Source organism: Zosterops lateralis, assembly GCF_965231275.1.
Source record: "Zosterops lateralis genome assembly, chromosome: 18".
Classification (NCBI taxonomy): Eukaryota; Metazoa; Chordata; class Aves; order Passeriformes; family Zosteropidae; genus Zosterops; species Zosterops lateralis.
The window spans coordinates 1,534,936-1,548,280 of NC_139778.1; the positions used below are offsets into that span (position 1 = coordinate 1,534,936).

The 13,345-nt window shown below is 45.7% G+C and overlaps 1 protein-coding gene across 1 annotated transcript in view; it reads right to left on the reverse strand.

The window, feature by feature from the left end:
• The window catches only part of CACNA1G (calcium voltage-gated channel subunit alpha1 G), a 96,959-nt gene that overhangs the window by 36,928 nt on the left and 46,686 nt on the right, over window positions 1-13,345 (reverse strand). Inside the window, exons 17-20 of the mRNA XM_083874557.1 lie at window positions 9,272-9,372; window positions 8,010-8,133; window positions 5,085-5,153; window positions 4,018-4,202 (exon numbers count right to left, since the gene is read on the reverse strand). Of these exons, the coding sequence (XP_083730683.1) occupies window positions 4,018-4,202; window positions 5,085-5,153; window positions 8,010-8,133; window positions 9,272-9,372 (479 nt within the window). The remainder of the gene's footprint in view (window positions 1-4,017; window positions 4,203-5,084; window positions 5,154-8,009; window positions 8,134-9,271; window positions 9,373-13,345) is intronic.

Below are 13,345 nucleotides of genomic sequence, written 5' to 3' on the forward strand. Positions count from 1 at the left end.
TCAGAGGTAGGGAGGCAACTCAATTCCAGTTATTTCAATGTAAATTAGGTCCTTTGGTGCCTTTAGAGATCCTGACTTTAGGGATCATGGACTTCTGTCCACTGTCATGCAGGATGGAACCAAAGTCTTCAGTCTTTTAAACTGAAGTTCTATGGTCTGAACTACTGGAGCATCCTTAAGTTTGGGGGAACAAGGAAGGAATTTGGTCTCCAGAGTTTAAAGTTGATAATTTTCTCCAACAGTTATTATGAAATGCTGTTCTAGAAATAATAAAGTGATTTCCCCTGTGAGTGAGGTACTATTTCATATCCAGCTGAGAGGGAAAATAGGAGGTTACTTGTCTGACTTTGCAAAATCATGTGCATGTTGAGGAAAAAAAGGGCTAAAAAACATCAGCATTTGGCTGCTTTAAGCATTTTGATCAACCAGAGAATTCCTCAAATTAGAATGCATTAGGGTAAAAAGCTGCCACCAGTTTAGCTCCATGCCAGTGCTGTTTTCAGCACTACAGGGAGAAAAGAATCCGAAAAGATTTTGAAAAATAATAGTTCTTACTAATGGAAACCTTTAGACCTTGGAGCTGCCTCAGACTAAGGGCATGATCCAGCACTCAGGCGAAGATCCCTGATATTCTCCTAAGAGTCTGACAATTCTTTAAGAGGTGTCAGTGAAATTCTCACCTTTTCCAGATTATTAGTACCACCTCCAACATGTCAACATACAGCACCCCCACATCTCATCAGTATTGCCAAGGCCCTGCTGCTCCCAGGCTTGTAAAATCTTATTATCTGACCCACACCCCGGCAATTTATGGCTGAAGGATGCTGCCAATTTGGAGCTCTGCAGTTATGCTGGAAAAGGAGACCTGACGAGGTTCCATTCAGCACAATTCCAGTCTGAATTACACATAAAGCAAACAGGGAAATTGAAATGAGACATTCTTTCTTCTTTATTTTGATGTGAAGAAATGTTAATCTCTCTAATTCCTCCTGGTTCTTCTGGTCTGAGGATTCCCAGCGCTGTTGAACCCCTGGTGTGAGATGCTCCAAACTCACTGCCAGCATCATCCCAGCTGGATCCATTTCCAACATTAAGCCTTCCTGATGAGAACTCTCAGAAGAAGTAGCAGCACTTAGATGAAGCAAGAGATCAACATTAATGAAGACCTTCCTCCACAGATTAAAAGAAAATTACCAAAGGTGATAATATGATAGATAGGAGAGAGTTATAAAATGACTATTAGACCACGATAGTATAAAATTGAATAATTTATCTGTGTGCTTTAGAAGTCAAATCCCAGGCTCTGTAGAGAGTAAAGCAGCCCAGAAGTCCACCCATATTAAATCTGAATACATTTTCAATTTTGATTTCTCTTGTATCTTAAGCTATAACACTTGATCCCAACAACAGCAGGTTGAATGCGTTAGGAAGGAATGTTATTGTATAAGCAATGCCTTTACAGGCTGAAACACCACAGGGTCATGGAAACATCTTTAAATGTCATTCCACCGTGAATTTATTTTTGGAATTCTGGTCATAAAGCTGGGCATGAATCTTCATGGATTCAGTGGGAGGCTGATAATCAAAAATGCAATCAAAACCCTGTGATTTGCATACAGGTTTTTTTAATGCCTAGGCAGAAGGCAGAAGTGTGTGGGGTTTTGTGTGCTGCATAAAGCAATGGGGTGAGAAAATCAGAGACAGAATGAGGGAGATCTTTTGCAAGAATCCCCCTTCCAGGCCATCCAGTGGGAAAACCAACACAGAGATGATGAGAACTGTCTCTGCCCCTGAGCTGAGTGTAACACACACATCTGTGGCTTGGCTTCTCACTGAGGGTGTCCTCCTACACCCCTGTCCTGGAGTGTCCCCAGAAAGGGAGGACAGAAGGAGCCAAGTTTGCTCTTCTGTGGTGAATGGAGCATTTGCTTTGGTCTCTGCCTTACACCTTCCTGAAGAAGAAAAACTGGCTCAGCCTCCAAGAGAGACTTGGTGACTGAAGCCACTGTGTGCAAAGACCTCGGGTCACCTGTCCCAGCTGTCACCCCCTGTTGATGCAGCTGCACATGCCAGGCTGTGCAGTGAGGATGTGATCCCTGAGCCACAGGCTGAGCCTGCAGCAAGGGCAGCTGTGGGCAGCTGTGGGCAGCTGTGGCAGAGGCTGCTCAGGGCAGCCCAGATGTGCGGCACCGAGGCAGATGGGCTTCCACAGGCAGAGATTTATGACTTACTGAAAAGCCCTCAGTCTGACGGCTGCTTTTTCATTTCCTACAAATCTAATAATGGGAGAACAGAAGTGATTCTGAACATATTTAGGGGATGGGCTTGTTGCTGTCTTTTTTTTACATTTCCTTTGTAGTAGAAAACAGCATGTTGGCTGAAAAAATGCTCTTACTCTCTTGAGAAAACAAATCAAATACCAACAGAAATGCAATAGCAGTGGAAGAGCCTAATCCCACACATGGTTCAGATTGCAGGTCTTCCTTCAGCCTGCAGTTACTGAGTGGATTATTCCCCATAACTGCAGATTATTCACGCACATAGGTGAGGAAGGCTCCAGTTAAAAAAGACCCAAGTCCTGGCCAGACAGCTCTATAGACCTACAAAGAAGAATTTGTAGGGCTTTGACCAGGTCAGACTGGTGACTCCATCAGAGATCAGCACAACCCAAATGTCTCTCTTTAAATGTGATTTAACCATGGAACATCAAAAGAGAAACTTCCATTCCACAGTTCAGAGAAGAGAAATTAATCCTTCTTTTACCCTGAGCCATCTAGATTATTTTATAGGTTTTCTTAACATAGGTCAAAAATCAGCAGAAACAGAGGAGCAGAGCAAATCTACCCAACCAACAACTGGGCAGAAACTACCCCAAAAACTGCAGGAGATACCAGGGGACACACAAAGAGAGAAGAGCCTGAATTGGAGTCACATAGAAATACAGTCTACTTACATGGTGAGGGAGCTGAACTACCCCAATGGTACCAGCTGTCCAGATAAAAATGATTAAAAGCAGTTTACATCCTAAAACTCACCAGGCACAACACACATGTATGAACCAATTGAACAGAATGTCCCTAATAGCTGTTGAGAATATTTGAAAGATATGTATAGGCATAGCCATTGTTATTTAGACTTATTATTCACACAGGGGTAGTAAAACAACATCTTCTATCAGAAGTAGGGTCCTGTTTTTCTGTTCTGAAAGAAAAAAATCCTGACTCAAAGCGAACCTTTTTATGGAGGAAGCAGCAGTGAGATTTGACAGGCACACAAAGATGCTTTGAGGAGGAAGGTTTATTAGCTGCTGCATAACAGGAGCAGCAACAATGGTATTAAAGAGGAACTGCATTTAGCATGAAGAGAAACCTTCATGCCTTGGGGTAGAGGTCACAAACGGATGCCTGTTTAGAAGAAGTTGGTCCTTGGGCAGGTTCTTTTCAGAGTGGAGCCTGTCCCTGGAGCATGGGATACTGCCTGCTAGCAGAGTTGGGGGGCCAAATTAGTGGAACAATTGCTTTCATCTTGTCTGGGTCATTTTCAAAGTAAATGTTTCTCTAAAATTAATGGGGAGCTGGGGAAAAAATCTTCTTTGCATTCTATGTTAAGCAACAGTTGAGTCTCTGCTTCCTTAAAATGATCTACCACCTGCTACTAATTTCCTTCTTTGTTATGAAAGCCATTGACTGCCTGAAGGAAAGGGGGTGAAGAAGCTGTTAAGCTGCACTTTATACAGAGCAAATGAGAACACAAATAGCAGGGGATGTGTGTTTTAATGAGCAAAAGAGGCATTGATCAGTTTCCTATTGCACTTGGGGCCGGTCCCAAAACACAGCAAGGGCCCAGAGCTCTTGCAGTTCAGCAGGACCTGCAGACTGTCATTGTCTGTGGAGCTGCAGGAGGCTGGGATGACACCGGTGCCCTTGTCTCATCTGCCCCTTCCCCTGCATGAACGCTCAGCCCTAATTTTGACACACACATCCTACATCCCTCAGATCTTCCCCTGCCTCTACTCACCTCAAGGGCCGCAGTGTCCTCAGCAGCCTCAGAACACGCAGCATCCCCAGGATTTTCGTGCCGCTGTCCGACACCATCGAGACCAGGATGTCGATGACAGAGATGAGCACCAGAACCCCATCCAGCACATTCCAGCTGCTCTTCAAGTAGGCTTTCTCCCCAAAACACAAGCCTAGTGCCACCACCTGCCCAGACACCAAGTTACAACAAATCATGACTGTAGCATCCAACGTGTTTGCTGCAGTTAGCAACCTGCTGAGAAGGTGTTATTTACAGACACCAGTCTGTGAGTCTACTTGCTTCCCAGTACAGAACACTAATTAGACAAACCAGCAAAGTGTTCTATTGAAAGAATTATGAAAATACTGCTGCAGAAACATCCCAGGTTGTCCCTTACAGCTGACGTACTTTTAATGCAGATAAACCTACCTCACAAAACTGTTCCTAACATTTTTAGCTCTGCCATTAAAAAAAGAAATAAAAATTGACCATATTTTATTCCTATAAAGTGCAGGAGAGAAGATGAAGAGCGGCTGACCCAAGCAATCATGTAAAAGCTTTGCAAATAAATAAACTAGAAAAACTTTCCAAAGAAAGAGCAACTATTCAGTGAGATGATTATGAATTACACAAGAGAGATTTACAGCCATGGGTTTCTGAGCCTCCTGCCTCAAATCCAGCAAAGTGTTTCAATGTGCTTAAGTCTCTCTGTCCTCAGGAAAGCACACAGCAGCTTAGGTTGTTGAGGACAACTGGTTGTTGAAGACAATGGGACTTACATGCATGGTCGAAGTTAAGCATGTGCTCAAGAGCTTTGCTGAATAGGGCAGGATTGCTGAATTCAAGGATCCCATTGCTCCTATAATGGTGTAAATCAAGAGCAACTTCAGTGAAATTGTTCTGATGTAAAACATGCTCAGAATAAGGCATGTGGTGGGCATCTCAGTATGATTCAGAAGAGGAAAATATTCACCGCACTCGCAGCTGGTAGACCTAAGGGTTTTGTGAGTCCACCATAATAAAAAAAACAACAAATACAGGCAAGCTTATCCTCCACCTGCATTTACCTTAACTGTCATCTCGGTCAGGAAGATGACTGTAAAGATGTAGTTGGAGAGTGTCAGGAAAATCCGTTCCTACGAGAAAGAAAATGAGAGACAATGTTTTATCGCCTGCTCTGTGCAGCTGTGCATCCCCCTGTGCATATTTGGGTGGTTGAAAAAACTGTTCTCCCGATTCTGTGCTGAAACAAGCCTTGGACTGTTTGCTTGCAAAGAGGACAAAAATCCAAATATTTACATAACAACACTCTGTGGTTCAGCCCTGCCAGCACCCGGCTCTGTGTCAGCACCATGGACAGGGACAGCCGCCAGCACCTCCCTCCAAACCCTCCAGTTTGTCTCCAAATCCTCCCTAATTTCCCCCAAATCACCCTCCCCCCACAGCGGAAACAGGGATCTGTGCCTCCTTGAGACGTGCTTGACAAATCTCTACCTGCCTCTCACCTGCAGACATCACTGCATCGTGTAAATATCACTGAGCTCCCAATTCTCCTAGAAATTCAATATTAGAGTGACAGAGCTGGGAGGCAGCGGGACCCGTGGGATGCTGAAGTGCAGCTGGCGTGAGTTGTCACAGCTCCAGCAAAGCCAGAAAAGCTCTGGGGCTTTATGCCAGATGAGAGCTGCCCCCAAAAGGTCGATTCTGTTCCCCAAAGCCACGGGCTACACCTGGCGTGAAGCCCAACAGCCTCATTTCCCAGTCCCCTGCACTACCCACCAGACCGTGTCCTCCTCAGTGCCACCACTCAGCAAGAGCAGCTAGTGATTACAGATGAGCCCATGGACTGGTTCCCTATCTACAGTCAGCAGAAACCTTGCTTTTTAATGATGATTATTAAATAAATTACACTTTTCCCTAATCCCTAGACAGCTTCTGATTCCCTGCACTGAGAAATGGACAACAGAAGGCAGAGGCTGGAGGAACAGTGATGCGTGTGCACGTATGTATGAGCACATATAATTGGCCCCAGTCCTGCTTTTAACAATTTTGGATTTATTTCTGCCTCTCCCTACAGAGAAGTCCCATAAGAGATGCAGATCTCTCACTCAAAATGAGATGCAATTTAAACAAGACAAAACACCTTGGCAACTCTCTCGCTTGCCAGATCATGATTTACTGGAAGTGACTCAGGAACTACAAAGTAGCTTGTTTCCATACAGGGTCCATAATTAATTAGGTCCTAGACCTGTACTGTGATTGCATGAGCTGTGATAGGAAACATCTCCATTGTTAGCTGACTGCCACACAAAAGGCTGCTGTAGGGGGGCAGGGAGTGGGCAGGAGGGAGAGGAAAGGGACCTGCTTGTGCAGCTGGAGATAAAGCACCAATAGCACGGAGGTGAGACTGAGGATATTGCATTCCTGCCTGGCAAGCATGTGGCTGTTTTGAAGGATAATCTCCCTGGTCCGTGTCGTGCACTCTGCAGTGGGGAGTGCATTCTGGCTCACAACAGTGGGCCCTGTTCTGATAAGCCAGCTGAAACTGGGACAGGGACAGAGAACTCACTTGAAAATCCACAGCTCAGGGAAGCAAAGAAGAATTATTTTAAACAACTCAACCTAAGCTAACTCTCTTGGTTTCCAGATGAGAGCTCCACCTGCACAGGCAGGGCCCATGTACTCCTCCTGGACCCCCTGCCCCACTGCTCAGCATTCCCCTTCTCTGCACTCCCAGTTCATGGTCCAGCTCCCTTGTTATAACCTAATGGTGATGAACCTCACACCAGTCCCTGTCTCATTTCTTCTTAGCACTCTACCAATGCCAGGGGACACCACAGCTCCTCCTCTCCTGTATGAAATACTGGGTTTGTGTGCTACAGCTCTTTGCTGTGGGCTCCTCCAGCTTACACATGTCACCCATTTCCCTTCTCTGTGTACCTGCAGCTCCTTTTGGAGCCAGTTTTGGGGAATGGTAACTCTCTGAGGACAGAGCAAGGGGCTCAAAGGAAGCAGTTAGGATTCTAAGGGAGGTTCTCAGAGTGCCCCATTTAGGGATAAGCAGGGTGATCTCCTGCTACATCAGCTGGCAGGGAGCCCTGCTCACTTCTTGTAGCTGTGAGTTGGTGCATGACTGCATGGGAGCTGAAAAAAAAAAGGATTTAGGGAAAGGACTGCTGGGCAAACTGTTACAGTAAGAAGGACTACTAGGAAATGCTTAAAATAGGCAGAGAGCAGTCTAGACTCCAGTTTTAAGGTCTTACATTGAAAATCCACAAAAATGAACAGCCTGACACGCCTACATCAACAAAACAGGATTCTATATGATTGTGATATGAGCAGTCTTGGGCGATAAATCAGCAAGAGCCCAGCACATCTCAGCCCCAGTCTATGCTAAAATAAAGAGCAATAAAATGATTCCACCCCTCTGATTGCTGGATGCTGATGGTGTGAGGGTCTGGTTTGAGGAATCCTTATATTGAGTATTAGAACAAAGAAGTTCCAAGAACTGGCATTGCAGTGCCTGCATCAATTCAGTTTTTCTGGTGTCACAACAAAGCTGATACACAAAGGGGAGAGAAGAGTATGAAATGAACAGTTTCCCCATTCCATTCGCACCACACATACTTGCCTGTGGGGAACAGATGGAAGAAGTGAACATTGTGTTGAGAGAGGAAAAGTGTTTGAAGGTTTCTCAGGGAAGGAAACTGAGACAGATGTCATGCTATGTCATGTGTTAAAACCTTGATCGTGCTTCCAAAAATGAGATATTGGATATATATTGCAAGCCACGATCTGTGCTCTTGTGGTTTGAAAGAAGACTGGGTAGGGGCCAGGAGAGTTGCTGCACCTAATTCAAAGGATACTCAGGGGGTGTTGATACCTTCCCATTTTAAAAAGAGAAAGAAAAAACAAGACTGAGTGCACAGCAGTGGGGTCCAAGCCACAGGTGCTCGCTCCACAAGGAGCACAAGAAAAGCTCAGAAACTCACAGCGCTGTGAGGCTCAATTTTGGGTCGTTCCATGGCAATGGTAATGCAGTTCAGGAAAATGATCACCAAGACGACGTGATCAAACATCTTGTGAGTGATGATTTTATTGCACATCAGACGGAATCTGTCGAGAGAGGAAAAAAATAAAAAAGAGAGTAGGCACAGACTAGCTATTAATGCTCATCTGGCTGGGGAGACACACAGCAGCTCAAGGCATAGCAGGGGAATTGAACACTGCTTGCAAAGCAGATGAGCTCCAATCTCCCAATCCCCTCCCTGGCAGAGCTGCACACTGAGGGCAGATTGGGTTATGAACAGAAAGGGATCTGAGCTACAGACCTGAGCCACAAATTTCATGCCCTGGGAATGTTCATAGGGGGCTTTGGTCATTTGGAACGGGGCAGCTGCTTCCATGACTCGGATGCACAGCCAGGTTTGGATCTGCCCCCCTACCTGGTTCCTGGTGCTCAGGTTTAGTTTAAATAAAGGAAGAAATACTCCCAGTGAGCCCGTAAGGGTTGGGCACACACAAAACAAAGGGACAGAAGCTATTTATTGTGACAGATGGCTGTACACTGACTCAGGATTTATAATACCGTATTACATTTCCCAAAGTCTGTTTCTGAAAATCTCTCTAATCTTGGTATGAATGAACCTGAACGCTGTCCAGGGCCCTCAGCTCCAAGAGGGAAACCCTCGGGTGCATGTCCAGAGGAACACACTGAGCACCACAGAGCTCAGCTGGCCCCACATGGCCAGGCTTTGGGAAGGGCAGAACCCTTTGAGAAAGCAGAGGGTGTTCTCTGAGAGAAAGGGAAGGGGGAGGACAGAGAAGTTCAGTTGAGAGGCAGGCTGAGGAGGTCAGGGAGTCCTTTGCTGTGCCCTAAGAGTGCAGTGGGGCAAATTCAGATTTTTCTGCTTGAAGCTGCACCTCTCCCCCGTGCTCCAAGCTCATCACACTCCACCAAGTGAAAAACTTGCAGAGCACTGGCATCCCTGCCAAAGGAAATGAGGAACCTGATGAAGCTGCAGCCATGCCCTGGGCTATGGGTCTTGACTGGACACTCCTGTGCTCTCTGCAGCCAGCAACTGTTTGCTATTCAACCCTGATGTCGTGCTGGGCAGGGGAAGGGCTGGGAGTTTTGTGGACTGACATAGAGAGACCCATCTGGGATAAACAGGCTGATGAGCCACTGTAATGGGGGCACACATCATTCCCATCCATCCCACCACACCACCACTGCCCCAGTGCCCTGCCTTACCTGGAGTGAGGGGCAAAGATGTAGATGGACCAGGAGTCCCTCTCTTTGCAGCAGGTGGGGAGCCGTGCCCGGAGCCAGGCCTTCATGCGGTCCCGTTTGCTCTGCAGGGGAAATGTACAGAGCAGGAGGAAAACACAGAACCATTAAAACAACAACCCCCCAAAACTTCCACATGAAGGACTTGGTGCAGCTTTTCACTAAAAAAACTTATCTTCAAGTGCTCAGTGAAGCTGAAATCAAATGATGTCCCTAAACAAGACCCTTCTGGGCAGGGGAAGGAGCTCTGACAGCCAGAGGAGGGCTGTGCCAGCCCTGTGAGCTCACAGTGCTTGGTCTTGCTTCTTTCTCTGCACATTAACTGCAGCTGGTACATAGTTATCAAAGAGGACAAACATGATAAATAAAACCCTTGCCCACAGGAATGATAACCCACTCACTCCCTCCAAATACTCATCAGGTGCTTGCCTGAATCTTCTAAGGTATTTTGGGGAATTTTTGTGGGGTATTTTTGTTTGGGTTTTTAAAAACAATATAGAACGCCTATGTCAGAGGTTATAAAGGGAGCAGAGGGAGGGATTCCTGCTGCTTGCTGGGCCAAGCCCTGTGTCCATGCACCACTGGAAAGCTGAGGAAGTCACTCGAGGCCCAAGTTTTGGTCCAGGAACACAAGGGTGATCATATGCTTCTCATTCAGCATGAACAGATTAGATGGGAGATTATAAAGCCAGAAGGGAACGCCATGCAGCCTGACCTGCATGAACATGGGCCATCCAATTCCTGCAAATTAATTCTTACTTGAAACCACAGCACATCCTCAGCCATGCATATTTATGTTATAGACTGTCTGCAAGGTCATCTCAGGTCAGGAGGACAGCCTGCAAAAGCCTCAGCCAGCTAGTCAACCAAAGACATCAAAAGTTGGATGCTGAGGGGAAGCCTCATCCTGGCTGCTACAACTTCTGACTTGAGTTTATCACCTTCTCATCCACAGACTTTGAAAGGAAAATCAAGATCTTTAATCTTACTGGCAAAGCAGTGCACCCTGTGCATGGACAACCATTAAAAGCCAGGCAAACATCTTGCCCACCACACCAGGGCTTCCCCAGCCCTTCCACATCAAAGCACTAGAAGATAAATGCACAGACTGGTGTGTGCACTGTCACTGCTTTGCAGATAAATAAAAACTAATTCTTGCTCTTTCATAAGCCTTGTTTCTCTGCTGCCACCTGGGCTTTGATGGCCAGACCTGGAAATATGACTTTGTGAGCTCTTTGAAGCTTCTTCTAGAGATTTCAGGGCCTTGAGGACACACAGAAGTGTGAAGGACAGTGCAGAAACCACCCTCACACCCCAGGAGCACCTGTGCTCCAGGACTAAGGCACTTCTATTTATTTCATCTTGGGAACAGGGAGGGAGGATTCATTCTGAGGCAAACTCTTAGCACTTGAAGTACTCTGGACTGTAAAAATGGGATTTGTTAGGATAATTGAGTGGAGTGGAGGAAGTGCTTTCTCTTCCTACAGACACCCAGCCTGGGGTCTCATTAGTGATGGGGAATAATTGGTGTAGTGCCTGTTTTAGTGAAAGCCCTCGGTGACAACCTGAACCTTTCAGAAAATGAAAATCACCTTGGGCAAGTAAGAAGAAAAGTTTGAATAACAAAAAGAAAAGTTAGAGCTTTCTACCCTGCTCCTTCTGCCATCCATCCTTCCCTCAATTTCTACACACACAGACCGTGCACTGCACACCAGGGGGGTTTTGGTTGTCTTGGATGTTCTCACATCCCTTTTCCAGCTTCAGGCAAGGAGTCAGAACTGCTCCCTTCTCTCTAAACTCTATTTAATAGAGCATAGATCCTTGGGGTTGTGTTATCCCTTTAAGCAGTCTGGTTAGTCTAATTATCCATAGATTTAACAAAGGTAAATAAATGGATAAAAATCGGGTGCCTGCTCAAAGTCTGTGGTGAGAGCAACGATTGCTACCCTTGCCTCTGGACATGGAGTAATAGCTACGACTCAGTCCAGTTCATTTTGTCAGCTGGAAGGTTTCCAGAAGTATCTATAATTCAAAGCAGTTCTGGTATTTATCAAGGGGATTTGTAGTGAATGGGAATGCGTCAGCAGCACAGAATGCTTCTTTATATTCCTTTTGTCCAATTTTAATGCCAAAGATATTTTGGAGTTTGGCTAATTGTTGCAGCTTGCAGTTCATGGGCTAAATCAGATAACAAAGGCAAAAAGTGATCTTCCATCATGTCTCTGTGTTCAGTGGGTTACAGTACAGGTGAGCACCAGGGCTCAGCCTGGCTGCCCTAAGCAGGGTGAAGTACACCCCCAGAAACCCAAACTCAGAGGAATTACTCCATATTTCCACCAGTGGAACAGCCCAGTTCAGTTAATTTGAGCCAACTGTAAGGTATTTGTGAAATAAACCCCGAGTGTTTCCAGCCTCAGCCCCATCCAAGGCTTTCCCAGCGAGGTCCAGGCAGGCTCCAAGTGCTGACAATGGGGCTGATTGCTGTTCAAGCCTGCATTATGTTCAAAGTGAGAGATCAATTATGTGGCTTAAATCACATCTATTTCTTCATAAACCACACCTGGAGAGGATGAATAAAGATGTGGGGGGAGAAGAGAACAAATCTTTAATTCAGTTGCCAGTGACTTGGACAAAATCTCCCTGGGTGAGCCCCTCCAAACCCCTCAGCAGAGCCAGGACGTGGGAAGATGCTGGGTGCTAACAGGCAAAACTGGGAATGGAGCCCCTCAATCCCACTGCAATGAGAGCTGCTGATAAATAGCTGCTTTTTAAAATATCATTATTTTCAGGAATTTCAGACATTAATGCATTTTAGAGGATGAAGGCAGTTGGCAATAAAAGATGACTGATGCACTCCTCAGAGTAAGGGAGAGGCTTAGATTTATGAAATATTTATTATAAGGATGGGGAACTGCTGAAAAATGCTCTGTGAGTGGCAGAGGACCTCCAGGCGAGCTGGAAGCTGCACAGAGGTGCTCGAGACCTGATTATTTAATTTTAACCTGCAACAGGGACAGGCTGAGAGGGTTTGTGAATGGCTGGACCATACACCACAGAGAAAAAGTGGAATATGCAAAGGGAAAGGGGTTGCAATAGTAAAATACAGTGAGGTTTTCGGGAGGAGGGAACACATTTATTGCATAATCAATATTTCCCTTATTTCTGCTTCGAGCACTGAGCAATTTGGGTAGAAAGTGCCCAAAAACGTCTAAAATGAAGCAGTTGGAAACAACAAAGACCTGGCAGCAGATCCTTGATCCCGGTCATGGCTGTGGATCACTCTCTCTGTGAGAGACTCCTTGTCTGCAGTGATGCAATAAAGAACAGATTTCAGCCCCCTGGTTTCCTAATTCTGGGGAGAGAAGCTGTCAGGGGCCTGATTGTGGCCCCTCGGAGGGATGGAAATTCAGAATAAACTCATGGAAGGCAGCAGAGCTGCACTAATATAGGGGTAGCCTGGGAAATCCAGATGAAGCCTTTGCTCTTCCTTTAATTTCTGCATAGAGACAATCAAATTCAGGCAGCAAGGAGCTTTGATGCAGAAGGGCATATTTAGGATTACTTTGATCTGAGTAATAGTCAAGTTCTTCTCTTCTTTTGTTGATGGGGAGTTTTGTATTTCATTTTTTCCATTTTAAATGCAATTCTTTCTCCCCCCCCCGCTGACTTTGTCAAGGCTGATTTAGGAGCAAAGTTTCCCCCCAGATGTCAGGAGTGAAGCCCTGCAACCTGAGGGCTCCTTTTGCTAATCTAAGCAATATTTTCTTATCTGTCTGGTTTAGTGATTGGCATTAAAGACATATTTCAGAGCCATTTGCTTCTGACCATCCCATGGGAGGGTATTGAGGTGATTACACCCTCCATGGCCAGACCTCACTAAACAGAGGATGATGATTGGTTTATGCTAAAAGCAGATGATAAAAATTAAAAATCTTATTCAATAGTTCATTGTCAGCACTGGCTGGGAGAGGAGGGACACATCTCATCACTCCATGCCCAGTACTAGAGGAACTGCTGGCTTTTTTTTTTCGATCCTGG